General features: G+C 45.3%; 2 protein-coding genes across 9 annotated transcripts in view; both read right to left on the bottom strand.

Annotated features, from left to right (window-relative positions):
* Positions 1–16,905, bottom strand: part of camk2d2 (calcium/calmodulin-dependent protein kinase (CaM kinase) II delta 2) — a 127,281-nt gene extending 110,376 nt beyond the window's left edge. For 6 of the 8 annotated variants that reach the window (XM_061906652.1, XM_061906613.1, XM_061906660.1 and 3 more), the window contains exon 1: positions 16,549–16,905. In XM_061906652.1, the coding sequence (XP_061762636.1) occupies positions 16,549–16,667 (119 nt within the window). In that variant the 5' untranslated portion in view covers positions 16,668–16,905. The remainder of the gene's footprint in view (positions 1–16,548) is intronic. The other 2 variants (XM_061906670.1, XM_061906632.1) reach the window with 1 other exon arrangement.
* LOC133556593 (zinc finger and SCAN domain-containing protein 25-like) lies at positions 2,305–9,106 on the bottom strand. The gene is made up of 2 exons (XM_061906684.1): positions 5,592–9,106; positions 2,305–2,728 (listed from the first exon to the last, which is right to left on the bottom strand). Exon 1 carries the CDS (start codon positions 6,459–6,461, stop codon positions 5,895–5,897), a length of 567 nt encoding a protein of 188 aa, XP_061762668.1. The 5' UTR covers positions 6,462–9,106; the 3' UTR covers positions 2,305–2,728; positions 5,592–5,894.
* Positions 16,906–18,432: the final 1,527 nt, after the last annotated feature.

The following is an 18,432-nucleotide window of genomic DNA, read 5'->3' on the forward strand; positions in this document are numbered from 1 at the left end:
AACATGGTTTGTGTAGCACACAAACCTTCCTAAATGTTAAAAATCCCACCGTTTGTATCAAACATGCTTCACTGATGACCAGCGCCGTTTTGTCCTACTAACTTCGGCAGTCCTTGAACTAACCGCAGTTTGTTTACATGTACAACTTTCTCCGACGCTGCCACAGAAAGATGTGTTTGATGCCACTCCTTCGTTGGCTGATTTTGTCCACCAAACGTTTTATGCTGTGCGTGAATGCACAAAGGTGAGTGTTTTTGATGTTATTGACTTGTGTGGAGTGCTAACTTGTCACAATCCATGCTAACGTATTATGTAGGCTATGCTGTATGTAAATATTGCATCATTATTGTCAGGTTTAAACACTGATGACATCTATTCAACACGACAAGAAGAAAGGAATTAAACAGAGACAGAAATAAATTTGGCTCAATTGAGGAGAAACGCATACACCTGTACCCTTGTACTGTGTCACCATGAATTGATTTACGTGGACCCCGACTTAAACAAGTTGAAAATCTTATTTGGGTGGAATCATTTAGTGGTCAATTGTACGGAATATGAACTTTACTGTGCAATCTACTAATAAAAGTTTCAATCAATCAATCAATCAATCAATCAATCAATCAATCAATCAATCAATCAATCAATCAATCAATCAATCAATCAGTCACCACGCTCTGACTAAAGATTGTACGCCTCCCCTTTTATTTGGACATTCCCTGATTACATGGCAACAGCTGTTACTAAGGTAGGCGGGGGGTCGTAAACAGCCATCACCTTTGATTACAAAGATTTCAAAGAAAATCTCGTAAAACAGTCCAAAGAAAAGGTGCCTAGAGGGGAGTCAGGTCCTGTTTTTTCTCCGCTTTGTAACTCTCGGGTCAAGACAAAATCTTTCTGCGGATTACAATACATCAAAGAAACAGAACACCGTCATGTTGCTTCTCATTCTACACAGCAGAGTTTTACAAGCCTTCTTCTTGGTATGATCAAAGACAGCTTTTGTCCTCTCGCAGGGCGAACTGAAATCAATGTAACACAAAGTTTTGTGATAACTTATATACAACTATTCTAACATTTATGTCTCGTTTCTAGGTACTGTATATTTGAGCTTATTTGGTTTCCTTTACTTATGTAGTTTCCTTTACTTATGTCGTCTGTTTGTTTAACCTATATTTGCATGTCTCCTGACACATTATCTATATGTAATGTTGGCTGCAAATGTTACCCAGCTTGCAAAGATTGTAACAAATCGATTAGAAGGAGATAATCTGCCGTTTCCTTTAACTTGGACACACATGTCTATACCTTTTGTCATTCTAAGACAGTCATTTTCAGGAGTTTTTCACCATCTGAGAATTTTTCCAATGTTGTACCGCGATCAATAAGCTCCTCCTTTTTCTCTATCTTCTTGTTATGGGACATTCATCCTCCGCTGTTGCCATTTATAATATAAAGTAGTGTAAAATTCTTACTAATATCTGTCAGTAAACTCGCCATGAAAGTGCTAAAACAAACCGGCCTGGTGAGTTTACGTTATTCACCTAAGGAATCTTATGTCAGAATAATTGTATCTAAGTTATCACAAAACTTTGTGTTACATTGAGTTCAGCTTGCTCGGCGAGAGGACAAAAGCTGTCTTTGATTCTACCAAGCAAAAGGCTTGTAAAACTCCACTGTGTAGGATGAGGAGCAACATGAGGATGTGGGTTTCTTTGATGTATTGTAATCCACACAAAGATATTGTCTTGACCCGAGAAAGATAAAGCAGAGAGAAAGCAGGACCTGCCCAAGTTCCAGGCACCTCTTCTTTGAACTGTTTTGCGACCTTTCCTTTGAACTGTTTTGTAACGAAGGCGATGGCTGTTTACGACCCCCCCTCCCTTAAACTGCTGTTGCCATGTAATCAGGGAAAGTCCAAATAAAAGAGGAGGCATACGATCTTTCATCAGAGCGTGGTGGAACTGTACAAAGAGTACAATCTAGACATTTCTCCTCATTTGAGCCAGGTCTCTGTTTAATTCCTTGCTTCCTGTCTTGTTTAATAGCCACTTTAGTTATTAGATAGTTTTCGGTCGGACGTTTTTTCACATTTCCGGCATTGTTGTTGCACTAGTAAGGACGGATGAGTTGATTGAAGTGAAGTCTGATTGTCATTAAAACAGTTAACGCCATCTTTTGACACTTCTTTCACTCACGTCCTTGCACGCTACACCGCGACAACAAATATGATGCTGTCCAAGTGGGGGAACGTAAATAAGAGCGCCCGCAAAACGGCGCATCCTGAAGTGACTGTCAGAAAGCGGCTTGAAGATGATGTGTGAAACATCATCTATGCAAAATTTTTAGCAAAGAACCACCATTACATGTTATGTATACCACAAGGAAGTATTTTAAATTTAGAAAACAAAAATAATAATATGACTTCTCCTCCGGTCCGCTCCCTGTATGATCAGCATCAGAGCTTGGTCCGCATTGCCGGCAGTAAGTCGGACACGGCTGCCCTTTGTCACTGTAACAAGTCTCCGACCCGGATCATCTCTTGCGTCACGGAAACACCACACCTGGTCGCAATGGTTACAATTGTTTTAATGTTGCTCACAGCATTCAAATGTTCCAAAGTCTCTTTAACTTTTCAGCTCATGTGTATATATCGTCTTTCTGGCCTCCTCTCCAGTCTGGCAGTTCCACTCTTGTTTGCCAGCCCCTGTCATGGTCTCCAACGCTCCTGATAAAGGGAACAGGTGATTAGATAACTCGTCCCAGCTGAGGTATTTGCTCACCTGATTGCTGCTTCGTGACCGGCTCCTGCACATGCCCCGCCCGCAGGGGACGCGTAGGACACGCCCCTTTCCACATGCCTCTACCGCCCGATTCAGGCCGGGCAGTCGTCCGGCCGTCCGGCCACGCCCACTTCACCCCCCCCCTCCGTAGAGGGCCGAGAGAGAAAGTTGGCCACGGCCATCTGAGCACCCGGCCTGTGGACCACCCGGAAGTTGTAAGGCTATAGTGCAAGGTACCACCGGGTGATCCTCGCGTTGGTATCCCTCATGCGGTGGAGCCACTGGAGCGGCTGAAGGCGCGCCCCAACAGGTAGTAGTGGAGGGCCCCGACCGCCCACCGGATGGCGAGGCACTCCCCCTCTACCGTGCTGTACCTCGCCTCCCGGTCCGATAACTTCCGGCTGAGATACAATACGAGGCGGTCGATCCCCTCTACCTGCTGGGACAGTACCGCCACCAGCCCCCGACTCGACGGGTCCGACTGTAGACAGAAAGGGATTTTAAAGATAGGCATGTGCAGCACCGGCCCCTCACAGAGTGCTTTTTTTACCTTCTCAAATCCCCGCTGGCACTGCTCCGTCCACTGGACCAGTTCTGGAGCACCCTTTCGGGTGAGGTCAGTCAATGGGCCAGTCCAATAAAAAACCGCGGAATGAACCGCCGATAGTACCCCGCCAGACCCAAGAACTGCCTCACCTCTTTTTTTGTCTTGGGTGGTCGACAGGCTGCGATCGCCGCTGTTTTGTCCACCTGCGGCCGACAGAATCGCACGGTTCCATCCTTCTTCCCCACCAAAACAATGGGACTACACCATGCGCTGTGAGATTCTTCTATCACCCCCATTTCAAGCATTTTTTTTAATTCCTCTCGCACAACTTTGGGCTTGTGTTCGGAGAGCCTATATGGTCGAGACCGCACCATAACCCCCGGGCTAGTCTCAATGTGGTGTCGGATGAGATTCGTGCGGCCGGGCCGCGATGAGAACACGTCAGCAAAGCGCCGCTGTAACTCAGCTACCTCCACTCGCTAGGCCAATGTGAGCTGGTCATCACAGGAAAGCGGAGGGGTTGGTCCAGAGTGCGGGACCTCTGGCCCCAACTCCTCTTCCTCCTTTACCACCGTCGCCATGGAAACAAGCTCCTCCTGTCTCTATGCCTTCAGTAGATTAATATGGTATAACTGCGTGTCCCCCCGTCGGTCCGAGCGCCGTACTTCATAATCCACATCACTCACTTGCCGTGTGACCTCAAAGGGTCCTTGCCACTTTGCAAGTAATTTAGAGCTTGAAGTTGGAAGCAATACTAGCACTTTTTCTCCCAGTGTGAATTTACACAGTTGGTTTCCACGGTTGTACGTGCGCCGCTGACGCTCTTGGGCACGGAGCAAATTCTCGCGTGACAAGTGCCCCACCTGGTGGAGTTTTGCTCGCCTGTCAAGGACGTACTGTATTTAATTTTTGCTGGAGCTTAGACCCTCCTCCCAGCTTTCTTTGATGACATCTAAGACTCCGCGAGGCCTCCGGCCGTACAACAATTCGAACGGTGCAAAACAAAGCGAGGCCTGGGGTACCTCCCGCATCGCAAACATGAGGGGATCCAACCATTTATCCCGATTCTGTTTGTCCTCGTGCATAAACTTACGGATCATTGTTTTCAGCGTTTTATTCAACCGCTCCACCAGCCCATCCGTTTGTGGATGATAAACGCTTGTGCGGATTGCTTTTATCCTCAATAATCCGTACAGTTCTTTTATTGTGCGCGACATAAAGGACGTGCCCTGGTCAGTCAAATTCGCTTTTGGGATTTCAACTCGGGAGATGACGTGAAACGGTGCTTGCGCAACACATTTGGCGGAGATAGAGCGCAACGGCACTGCCTCGGTATAACGCGTTGTGTAATCCACCAGGAGTAAAACAAAGCGATATACCCCAGTGTACTCAGGTGAAATGGTCCGATGAGGTCCATGCCAATTCTCTCGAATGGAACCTCTATGAGCGGCAATGGGCGTAACGGTGCCCGTGGGGTGGCCGCTGGGTTCACCAGCTGGCAGTCCGGGCAAGCGGCACACTACCGGCGCACATCCGCCCAAAAGCCTGGCCAATAGAATCGGACCATGACCCGATTAAGTTTTTTGTCATACCCCAAATGTCCAGCCATCGGGTTTACGTGCACTGCCTTAAAAATCATTTCCCGGTGGCGTTTTGGCACCAACAATTGGGTGCATTCCTTCCCGGTTTGCGTGTCACGGCCCATTTGGTAAAGCCTATCCCTAATCCCTGAAAAATGGGGGAATTCAAGCTGGCACACCAGCTGACCGTCAATAAAGTCGACCTGGTCCCAGTCCTCGCGCAAGGTTTCATCACGGGACTGCTCGAGGGGAAAGTCCTCCGTAGGTGGCCATCGAGGAGCCGGGGGGCCTCCTGCGAAGTCCCCCCCGGTTCCCGCTCGGCACTCCCGGATGAATCCGCGTGTCGCCGCTAAGAACAGTGCGGATACTACCCTCTCCTACTGTCCATGAACGCACCCCCACACGTTGTGCCAATAAATTATTAAACCCCGGCCAATTCGTGCCTAAAATTACAGGGTGCGTGAGTTGCGCGCTTACGGCAACTTGAACTCTATGCTTTTGTTTGCCATATACAATTTCCACTGGTACAATAGGGTATTCGTGCACGTCCCCATGAATACACCTAATTTTCAGTTGTGTTGCCTGCCTCAAAACCCCGGGCCGAACCAGGTTTTGGTGAATCAGGGACTGATTACAGCCCGAATCCACCATCGCCCGGTGTGTACTCTCTTTTACCCTTACCGGGACATAGTACGTCTCTCCCAGATCGGGGGCGGGTGCTGGAGGTCCGACAACCCGCAACACCTGCCCCACCTCCATCATGGAGCACTCCCGGCGCACGTGACCGGGCTGTCCGCACCTCCAACACACCGGCCCTGGCAGTTGAAGTGCTCTCTGCGAGGGAAGCCCCCTCTCTGCAGCGCTGGTACCCTGGAACATGTAAGCAACATTGTGGTTATACCCCTGTGTCCCCCCCTTTGTGGTGTGTGTGGGTGATTGTGTGTATGTGTATTTCTCTGTGTGCCCGTAGGGGAAACCTGTTCATCATGCCCGGGGGACTTGGTCCTTTCCACCCCCCCATCGCGGGGCGAGTCGACGGCGGGGCACTGAGGTAAGTCCCGCGGCCATCCTTGGTGTTGCCTCCCGGTGAACCGCCAGGTGTTCCTCCGCTATCCTCTCTGCGGCCTTGACGTCCGGAGGGCTGTGGTACCTCACCCACGCTGACGTCCTAGTCGGGATGGCGTCCAGGAACTGCTCCAGTATGATGGCCTCCAGCATTTTTTGGTCCTGCCCGTTGGGCTGGAGCCACCGGGTCGCTGCGTCCCTCAGCTGGTACGCAAACACGAAAGGCCGGCCGTTTGGCTCCAGCTTCATCGCCCTAAATCTTCCGCGGTGGTCTTCGGGGTTGCTGCCGACTCGGTCCAGGATGGCGTACCGGAGGTTGGCATACTGTGGGCGGGTGGCTACCGGGAGACTCAACCCCGCCTGCTGTACCTCCCCCACCAGGAGCGGCAGCAGCTTCGCGCACCATTCTTCCTCCGGCCATCCATTTGCTGCCGCTGTCACCTCGAAGACATCCAGGAATGTCTGGGGATCTTTTCCTTCCACCATGCCCTTTATGGTCGACCCACTGTTGTCTGTGCTCTGTCCATCAGGGTCTTCAGAACTTGAGTCTGTTGCTGGCTTGCCGTTGACACCTGGGCCAGCACTTGTCCAAGTGCCTCCAGGGGAGTTGGTGCCGACATGTTCTCGCGGGTTCTTCCGCGTTGGGTGCCACTGTAACAAGTCCCCTCTTGCATCACGGAAACACCACACCTGGTCGCAGTAGTTACAATTGTTTTAATGTTGCTCACAGCATTCAAATGTTCCAAAGTCTCTTAAACTTTTCAGTTCATGTGCATATATCGTCTTTCTGGCCTCCTCTCCCGTCTGGCAGTTCCACTCTTGTTTGCCAGCCCCTGTCATGGTCTCTAACGCTCCCGATAAAGGGAACAGGTGATTAGATAACTCGTCCCAGCTGAGGTATCTGCTCACTTGATTGCTACTTCGTGACCGGCTCCTGCACAAGCCCCGCCCGCAGGGGACGCGTAGGACACGCCCCTCTCCACAGTCACCCATTTTGTTCATAACTTTTATGGACAGAATTTGTAGGCGTTGAGGGGATCCGGTTTGGTGGCTGCAAGATTAGGTCTCTTTTTTTTGCAAATGATGTTGTCCTGATGGCTTCATCCGGCCAGGATCTTCAGCTCTCACTGGATCGGTTCTTAGCCGAGTGTGAAGCGACTGGGATGAGAATCAACACCTCCATGTCCGAATCCATGGTTCTTGCCCGGAAAAGGGTGGAGTGCCATCTCCGACTTGGGGTGGCGACCCTTCCCCAAGTAGAGGAGTTCAAGTAGCTCGGAGTCTTGTTCACGAGTGAGGGAAGAGTGGATCGTGAGATCGAGAGGCGGATCGGTGCGGCATCTTCAGTAATGCGGACGCTGTATCAATCCGTCGTGGTGAAGAAGGAGCTCAGCCGGGAGGCAAAGCTCTCAATTTACCGGTCGATATACGTTCCCACCCTCACCTATGGTCATGAGCTTTGGGTTATGACCGAAAGGATAAGATCACGGGTACAACGGCCCAAATGAGTTTCCCCCGCCGGGTGGAGGGGCTCTCCCTTAGAGATAGGGTGAGAGGCTCTGCCATCCGGGAGGAGCTCAAAGTAAAGCCGCTGCTCCTCCACATGTAGAGGAGCCAGATGAGGTGGTTCGGGCATCTGGTCAGGATCCCTAGGGAGGTGTTTAGGGCGCATCCGACCGGTAGGAGGCCACGGGGAAGACCTAGGACACGTTGGGAAGACTATGTCTCCAGGCTGGCCTGGGAACGCCTCGGGATCCCATGGGAAGAGCTGGACGAAGTGGCTGGGGAGAGGAAAGTCTGGGCTTCCTGCTTAGGTTGCTGCCCCCGCGAACCGACTTCGGATAAGCATAAGAAGATGGATGAGTCCTTTAATACGCCTCATACTCTGGCACGCCTTGTGTATGAAAATAGACCTGAATAGACCCGCTCATAGGCAGTGCGCCTTATAATCCGGTGCGCCCAACGGTCTGGATGTTTTTTTTCTTTTTCTTTTGAGAAGTGGGACTAATTTGATGTGATAGCATTTTGAAAGCGGACAAAGGTGGTTAATAGCAGAATTGTTGTGGCCAGCTTGCGTGGAAAACCTCAACAAAAAGTAGGTCAGCTATATTTGAGGGCGCTGCATCTCTAAATGCAGCCTTGGACAGGACTGCCTGCCTCAGCTCTTCACACACACACACACACACACTGGTTATCATTTGGAATGGGGACCAAGTTTTTGATCATGACTTGTGGGGACCATCCTTTCTACAGGTTTTGAAGCATAAAAAATGGTGTAAAAGGGCCACTGCCCAGTTAGCTCATACACGTCTTTAAATCTCTGGATTGATGAAGTAATGTGCTGATCATACTTACTGGGGACCCTGGGGAAAAAGAGTTAATATGGTTCATGGGGACCAAATTGAAATAATTTAGCATAATTCACACAATTTGTACGTGACTACTGAGGACAATTTAAAAAAAAAAAAAAAACGTTCAAATTAGATGTTAAACATGTTTCAAAATGGATCTGACTGTCATATAAAAAGGTTTCCCTTTAGGGGACCTGTTTTTTTGTCCCCATATCGTCAGAGGTCCCCTAAAGGTGACTGTGTAAACAGAGGGATGTCCCCATTAAGTCACCATTGCCAGAACACACACACACACACACACACACACACACACACACACACAGGTTATCATTTGGAATGGGGATGTCACGATCCGCACAGCGGATCGTTTATTGTTTTGCCGTTTATATGTTTTGATCATGTTTAGTTTTATTCCTGGCCGATTCCTGTGTTTGTGCACTTCCTGATGTAGCTCGTTGCCATGGTTTCTTATTTTGTCCCTGCTGCTATTCCTTTGTCGCACACCTGATGGCAATTATTATTTGAGTATATAAGCCTGCGTTATTCCTTAGTTCGGCCTCGGCTCATTGTTTGCTTTATGCAACACGACACGTATGTATTCTCTGCTTATCCCTGCTTTTGTTGTGCTAAGCTCCGTCTTAGCTTCGCGTGCGTTCGGCACGTCACCTTTTGGACTTTCTGTATCCTGCTAAGTTTAGCTTTAGCTTCCCGTGCGTAGGCACGCGCTTTATTTTTCCCTTTTTGTGTCAGTGTTCTTTTGTTTTATTATATTAAAAATCAAATTCCTACCTTCAATCCTGCCTGACTGGTCGTTGTGCATCCACGAAGTGTCAACTCCGCGCAGCAAGTGCGCCGTACGCGTGATCATGACTTGTGGGGACCACCCTTTCTACAGGTTGTGGAGGCATAAAAAAATGAGGTAAAATGTCCACTTCCCAGTTAGCTCATACACGTCTTTAAATCTCTAGATTGATGAAGTAATGTGCTGTTCATACTTACCGGGGACCCTGGGGAAAAAGAGTTAATATGGTTCATGGGGACCAAATTTTAATAATTTTGCATAATTCACACAAATTTGTATGTGACTACCGAGGACCATTTTTAAAAAAAAGTTCAAATTAGATGTTAAATATGCCCCCTATAGGTTTCCCTTTAAGGGACATCTTTATGTGTCCCCATACCGTCAGAGGTCCCCTAAATGTGTGTAAACAGAGCCATGTCCCCATTAAGTAAGTATTGCCAGAACACACACACACACACACACACACACACGCACACGCACACACACACTTTATACACTTACACACACACATTTTATGTCCATGTCTGCGCACATTTCCCACTTCCACTCCAATCTTTCCCCTCATCCGTAGCTCTGACTCCCTCTAACCTTCCACCATGGTGTGTGGATGTCGAGACTGAGATGAGGAGGATGTCTCGCTCCGAACCTTCCTGCAGATGAATTATTCAGGAATGTGCTTCAAAAGCACTAATAGGAAAATAACGTACTCCATCGTCGAAGCCTGATAAATATCGGACACATAATTATAGACTTAGACTTCCTTTTTCCATCCATCCATCCATCCATCTTCTTCTGCTTGTCCGAGGTCGGGTCGCGGGGGCAGCAGCCTAAGCAGGGAAGCCCAGACTTCCCTCTCCCCAGCCACTTTTTGTCATTCAAATCTGAACTTTGCAGTACAGATAAGAACGACATTTCTTTGCATTAGCTCGTGGTAGTGCAGGACAAAAGAGCAATAGGGTGCAGATATAAATAAATAGATTAGTGTACAAATAAATATATTGCACTTTTGCATAAATATTATTGCAATATTATCACTTCACATAAGTAAAGTACCGCTAAACTAATGAATCATAATCGGTACAATACGCCCTCTAGAAAATACCTGTTCTTTTTTTCTTTTCTTTTTTTAACTAGCATGAGGGCGCGCCGTCCTCACGCCGTGACATTGCTGATTTTACGAGCAGTCGAGCATGTTCGGCAGCGAAAAAGGACGGAGTACTTAAAAGCAGACATGGTGTGTAGACAGAAATGGGAGAATGGAATGGTAAAGGTGAAGTTATGATACTGAAAGGCCCTCAGGAAGAGGTGCTTTAAGACATGGCAGTCTGCAGTGTTGTAGCTACTTCAAAGTCACTGGTCCTCATCACCATGGCGACAAATAAAGTACATTTCTTACAAGATTCATTATCACTGCAGGGCGAGGAATAGCTAAACATGCTTCACTACACACCGTAGGAGGATACAATAGCTCATATGTACATATATGAAAATACATATATGTACACATGTATGTACACGGCATGGCCTAGTGGGTAGAGCGGCCGTGCCAGTAACCTGAGGGTTGCAAGTTCGCTCCCCGCCTATTGAAATCCAAATCGCGGCCGTTGTGTCCTTGGGCAGGATACTTCACCCCTGCCCCCGGTGCCGCTCACACTGGTAAATGAATGATGAATGATAGGTGGTGGTCGGAGGGGCCATAGGCGCAAACTGGCAGCCACACTTCCGTCAGTCTACCCCAGGGCAGTTATGGCTACAGATATAGCTTACCACCACCAGGTGTGAATGAATGATAAATGATAAATGGGTTGTACTTGTATAGCGCTTTTCTACCTTCAAGGTACTTAAAGCGCTTTGACACTACTTCCACATTTACCCATTCACACACACATTCACACACTGATGGAGGGAGCTGCCATGCAAGGTGCCAACCAGCACCCATCAGGAGCAAGGGTGGGTTCCCACATCTCTGTGAGCCCTTTGAGTATCTAATAATAGAAAAGTTTGGTATAAATCTAATCCATTATTAATATTATTATTATTATATCCATGTATATATCCATCCATTTTGTACCGCTTGTCCCATTTGGGGTCGCTGGAGCCTATCTCAGCTGTATTCGGGTGGTAGACGGGGTACACCCTAGACAAGTCGCCACCTCATTGCAGGGCTTGCATATATATATATATATTTATATATATATATATATATATATATATATTTATATATATATATATATATATATATATATATATATATATATATATATCGAGAGAGAGATAGACAGATATATATATAAATTAGGGGTGGGCAAATTAATGCGTTAATTATGAGTTAACTCATCAATCTATTAAAGCCGACAATTAATTTATCGCACATTTGCGTATGTTGTTTACATGCTTTTATTTTGTTAACGCCTTTTCTTAACAAGATGGCGTCGCCCGGCGTCGAGGGGCTCTTGGTAAAGATGCAACATTTGGCAAAAATACCGGACAATTCTGCAAATTTCATGGCTGGCTTACAGCGTGGTCACTCCGGGATCACTTACGACCGCCAGACAATTCTGGATGTGGATAGATCGGGCCGTTTTGGACTGAATGACGCGTGCTTGCTAAACCGGCTAGCTAGCATGGGAATACTTTGCCGGCTACATCCAGCGGCCTGTGAAGCAGCGGAGTATATGTGTTGTCTGTCTTTTTATGAATAATGCAGACGAGGAGTGTTGGCTGAGTTCTTAACGTTTGCTTTCAGAGCGTGCATATCACAACATACAAGATGCCGTCATGGCGACACAACCTATACCGGGCTACCGCGCATGCTCGTCCCTCCTGTTGCATGCTGGGTAGGGTAGTTCTTTTTTCCCCCTGGCTCATAACATCACAATATAGTACCATGTATATGATGCGTTCAGTTTATCAAAGCACCAAGCAAACAATCGGAAAATTCCCATCATATCAATTCCTAGATATGGTCATAATTATTTTAAGTGCATTATGCAGAATAAACACAACATTATTAATATTGCTACTACGGATAATTTGATCAAAAATTCCCTAAAACAGCCCACTACCTATAATATAGGTTTTTTAAACATAAGATCCCTGATAAAAAAAATGTTTCTGCTGTTACCTCAGAAATTGCCTGTTCAGATGTTATGATTGTGGCTCAGAGATTTGTATGTAGATTATATTTATTTTCCATAACAAACAGGATAACTTAAATACTCTGGCAGTGGCAATAAGCTTAAATGTTTGTATTTACATTTTTTGAGTTGATTTTCACAAAATATGCTATTTAACTGCTACTGTTTAACAAGAACTGATTTGCACAACAAATGTTTTGGCGCTTTTGTTCATGTGGGGGAATATTCCAATAAAGGTGCACTACACACTACTTTTGAATTCATTATTGGGCTTTGCGTATACAATGCAGTTAATCGCGATTAATCAGAGAAATAGTGCGATTAACTTCGATTAAAATGTGTAATCGTTGCCCAGCCCTAATATAAAATATAAAAAATACATATAGAAATTTAAAAATATATATATTTATAATATCTATATACACACACACACACACACACACACACACATTAATACACACATGAATACACAAACACACACTTATATACACAATAATACACTAACACAGACATACATACATGTGTGTGTGTATATATATATACAAACCCCGTTTCCATGAGTCGGGAAATTGTGTTTGATGTAAATATAAACAGAATACAATGATTTGCAAATCATTTTCAACCCATATTCAGTAGAATGCACTACAAAGACAAGATATTTGATGTTCAAACTCATAAACTTTTTTTTTTTTTTTGCAAAAAATAATTAACTTAGAATTTCATGGCTGCAACACGTGCCAAAGTAGTTGGGAAAGGGCATGTTCACCACTGTGTTACATCACCTTTTCTTTTAACAACACTCAATAAATGTTTGAGAACTAAGGAAACTAATTGTTGAAGCTTTGAAAGTGGAATTCTTTGCCATTTTTGTTTTATGTAGAGCTTCAGTCGTTCAACAGTCCAGGGTCTCCGATGTCATATTTTACGCTTCATAATGCGCCACACATTTTTGATGGGAGACAGGTCTGGACTGCAGGCGGGCCAGGAAAGTACCTGCACTCTTTTACTACCAAGCCTTGCTGTTGTAACACGTGCTGAATGTGGCTTGGCATTGTCTTGCTGAAATAAGCAGAGGCATCCATGAAAAAGATGGCGCTTAGATGGCAGCATATGTTGTTCCAAAACCTGTATGTACCTTTCAGCATTAATGGTTCCTTCACAGATGTGTAAGTTACCCATGCCTTGGGCACTAATGCATCCCCATTCCATCACAGATGCTGGCTTTTCAACTTTGAGTCGATAACAGTCTGGATGGTTCGCTTCTCCTTTGGTTTGGATGACACGATGTGGAATATTTCCAAAAACAATTTGACATTTGGACTCGTCAGACCTAGGGGTGGGCAAAAATATCGATATAGCAATACATCGCGATACGTTCTCTTCCGATTCAATATCGATACTCAAAGTTTGAATATCGATAAACATAAAAATCTAAAATCATGTTTTTCAGACGGACTGTAAATGCAGTGCGACCTCCGCTCCGCCAGGTGTTGCTGTGCCGCTACCTGGTGACACACGTGTTGCAGACGAGGGCGATGTACGAGAGCCATACTGGCAGCAACATCGCTGCTCTACTGAGAAGCGCAGTGGAGGAATGGGGCTTACTAGATAAGGACCCAGCTGTGGTCACGGACAATACGACGAACATGACCCTCGCAGCAGGGTTAGCGGGCATGCTGCATTTTGGATGCTTCGCTCACATCCTCAATTTGGCTTCCCAGCGCGCACTTAAGTTACCAGCAGTCGCCCGCTTGTTGGGAAAAGTGAGGCGCATCATCAGCTTTTTTAGACGCAGCACCACAGCGAGCCATGTCTTAAAGGAAAAGCAAAAACTTCTCAACCTGGACAAACACAAACTGATGACTGACACTGTGACCAGGTGGAACAGTGCACACGACATGCTCCAGCGCTTTCTTGAGCAACAGCTGGCCATCGCTGCTGCCCTGCTGTCAGGTGAAGTAAGAAAGTGTGAGAAGGACGTGTGTACCCTCACTGAAACAGACATCACAGCTGCTGAAGAAATCGTGACAGTTATGAAACCAATGAAGACTGCAACTGTTGCTATGGAAGAGGAGAAAACTCCAACACTATCAGCAGTTGCACCGGTCCATGCCCACCTGCTCAAAGATCTCCAAGTAATTTTAAGATGCATAATGCATTTTACATTTTTCAGTTAACTATGTAGAATATTGCAATATATCGCATGTATCGCAAAACTTTTAATATCGCAATATCGTATCGTATCGTGATGCGTATCGTATCGTGAGTTCCTTGGCAATACCCAGCCCTAGTCAGACCACAGAACACTTTTCCACTTTGCATCAGTCCATCTTAGATGATTTCGGGCCCAGAGAAAACGGAGGCGTTTCTGGATGTTGTTGATAAATTGCTTTCGCTTTGCGTAGTAGAGCTTTAACTTGCACTTACAGATGTAGCGACAAACTGTATTTAGTGACAGTGGTTTTCTGAAGTGTTCCTGAGCCCATGTGGTGATATCCTTTAGAGATTGATGTTGGTGTTTGATACAGTGCCGTCTAAGGAATCGGCGGTCACGGTCATTCAATGTTGGTTTCCGGCCATGCCGCTTATGTGGAGTTATTTCTCCAGATTCTCTGAACCTTTTGATGATATTATGGACGTAGATGTTGAAATCCCCAGATTTCTTGCAATTGCCCTTTGAGAAACGTTGTTCTTCAACTGTTTGACTATTTGCTCACGCAGTTGTGGACAAAGGGGTGTACCTCTCCCCATCCTTTCTTGTGAAAGACTGAGCATTTTTTTCACGGCACCCACTTGTTCCCAATTAGCCCGCACACCTGTGGGATGTTCCAAATAAGTGTTTGATGAGCATTCCTTAACTTTATCAGTATTTATTGCCACCTTTCCCAATTTCTTTGTCACGTGTTGCTGGCAATTCTAAAGTTAATGATTATTTGCATCTAAAAAAAAAAAGTTTATCAGTTTGAACATGAAATATGTTGTCTTTGTAGCATATTCAACTGACTATGGGTTAAAAATGATTTGCAAATCATTGTATTCCGTTTATATTTACATCTAACACAATTTCCCAACTCAAATGGAAACGGGGTTTGTATATATATCTATATATACAGTATATATATATATATATATATATATTTTTTTTTTTTTTTTTTTTTTCACACACATATACACTTATCTATACCAACACACACACACACACATATACATTATATGCAGTATGTGTGTGTATATGTATATATATATATATATATATATATATATATATATATATATATATATATATATATATATATATATATATATATATATATCCATCCATCCATCCATCCATTTCCTACAGCTTATTCCCTTTGGGGTCGCGGTGGGCGCTGGTGCCTATCTCAGCTACAATCGAGTGGAAGGCGGAATACACCCTGGACAAGTCGCCACCTCATCACAGCTATATATATATATATATATATATATATATATATATATATATATATATATATATATATATATATATATATATATATACACTGCAGGTGGGAGGGGTGACATTTGACAATATCTGGTACTCAGTTTGCGAGGGTGGATGAAGTATAAGTAGTAGTACATGTATATGTAGTACTACATGTATAAGTAGTAGTACATGTAGTATATGTATAAGTAGTAATACATGTATATGTAGTAGTACATGTGTAAGTAGTAGTACATGTAGTATATGTATAAGTAGTAGTACATGTAGTATATGTATAAGTAGTAGTACATGTAGTATATGTATAAGTAGTAGTACATGTAGTATATGTATGAGTAGTAGTACATGTATAAGCAGTAGTACATGTATAAGTGGTAGTACATGTAGTATAAGTACAGTAATGACAACATGCACATGCAGTGGATGGAGGGAGTGACGTCACGTGGAGGTTGTTGTTGTTGTTGTGTGGAACAAACAGGCGGGATTAAGAGCAATGCAGCAGTGGCCTGCATCACACATGGCAACACGCACCACCCACGCACAACTCTCCGTCCCCATCAGCGCGCCCTGAGAGTGACAGGGCCACAAGCACGCTTACGGGGGCAGGGGCGCGCGAGCAATCCTGAAAAACTGGCGGCGGTCCGTGGCGTCACACACACACACACACACACACACACACACACACACACACACACACACACACACACACACACACACACACACACACACACACACACACACACACACACACACACACACACACACACACACACACACACAGGCAGACACTCGGCGGAAGGATGCGGACTCGATGGCGACTTACTTGCCCAGCTCCTCGAACAGCTGGTACTCGTCCGTGAACCTGGTGCAGATGGTGAGCGCCATGGTGCGCGCCGCTCTTCCGTCCGCTCTGGTCGTGGGAGCCGCGTGGGAGTCTTTCATGCACGGACGGCGCTCAGCTGCACGGCCGGCTGGAGCAGGAGGACCGTGGGAGCAGCGGCAGCAGTCAGTCAATCAATCAATCAGTCAATCAGTGGAAGCCACTCGCGTGATCAATCGTCGTGTCGTGGCTAAAGCATGTTTTGGCGCATTTGGGTGCTGCGTGAGTGGGGAGTGTTCGCCAGCCAGCCTGCGCCGACCCCCAGCTGTGCGCTCAGTCCCGCCCCCACTCGGTCACGTGACCCCCGTCGACTGCATGCAAATGCAGTATTTCATACCACGCCCACTTTAGACACCGACAAACACGTGACAATAAATCACGTGGTTCACAATAAAAAAGCTGAGCCGCACAAACACGCCCTCAAGTGGACGACAGCGGTATTTCATTAATGTATTGTAATTAGTGATGGGATCGTCAGTTCTTTTGACTGTACTGAATCACTAAAATCAGTTCCTTAAATTGATTCGTTCAAAAGATTCGTTCACCGAATCACTTCTGCAGCAGCAGTTCTGTGTGCAGGTCGGCGAATCATGAGTCAGTCAGTAACAGCTTCCCCAGCGGCAGATCTCGGTGTGTGTGAATCTGACAAGATAATAAGAATTTATTTTTAAATTTGCTACAAATATTATTTTCTTTTTTTTCCTTCTTCCATCAGGTGTCCATGACATTTTAAAATGGATCAGAAAACAAAATAAATAAAAAAAGTTTTCTAAAGTGATAAAAATTACATACAAATTTACAAATGGTATTATTATTTTTACATTCTAACATTTGACTCGACGACAAAATTGAAATATATTCTTGAATGTGTTTGAATTGCAATTATTTTCTACATTATTACATTATATTTGTTTTAACAATTCATAGTGGATTTGACAAGATAGAAAAAACGATTCTTAAATGTGTTACAAGTTTTCTTTTTTCACATTACATTTTATTATTTTAACATGTTATGTTTCTAACATGTATACATGTATAAAAAATGTAATAAAAATCACTTCCTTTTATGTTACATCCAATGTGTTTTTTTTTTTTTTTTAAACAATTATGATCACTCTAAAAGCGGTATATAATAAACACGATATGAAAAATAGAATAAAAAATGTGTGCAGGTCGGCGAATCATGAGTCAGTCAGTAACAGCTTCCTCAGCGGCAGATCTCGCTGTGTGTCTGTTGGCGAACGACACAAGCCTTCAGCACCCAATGAACGACGCACACAGTGACTGAACGAGATCCTCAATGTGACGTCATCCTCCGCGACACAGTCAGTTCTCTGTGTCAATACGTTCATAAAGGTGATTCACGTGATTCACGGGATTCACGTCGCGACACAGTCAGTTCTCTGTGTCAGTACGTTCGCGAACGTGATTCACATGATTCACGTCGCGACACAGTCAGTTCTCTGTGTCAGTACGTTCGCGAACGTGATTCGCGCCAGTTTCACTCATACCGGCGTGGTCGCGGCGGAGCTCAACTGAACTGAGAAAGGAAGGAATCAGTTCATGATGTGACTCGGTTCAGTACGTTTACTCAAAAAATGTGTTCGTTCGAACAAATCGTTCGCGGACGACACAACACTAATTGTAATGCCCGCGGTGGAGAAGAAGTCACACAGACGAGGATGCGCCGTTCAATCGCTTTATTAACAAGCGGTAACTTGCTGGCAGTTCCAAAATAATGCACACGCATTAGAGATGCGAGGATAGGCAATTATATCATCCACAACCGCATCACTAAAGTCGTCATCCACCCACCATCCACCCTAA

This window comes from Nerophis ophidion, linkage group LG01 (genome assembly GCF_033978795.1).
Source record: "Nerophis ophidion isolate RoL-2023_Sa linkage group LG01, RoL_Noph_v1.0, whole genome shotgun sequence".
Lineage (NCBI taxonomy): Eukaryota > Metazoa > Chordata > Actinopteri > Syngnathiformes > Syngnathidae > Nerophis > Nerophis ophidion.

Bases quoted from the DNA above. Each gene is read 5' to 3' on its own strand.
- LOC133556593 (XM_061906684.1), bottom strand. From the start codon at position 6,461: ATGGTGGAAGGAAAAGATCCCCAGACATTCCTGGATGTCTTCGAGGTG.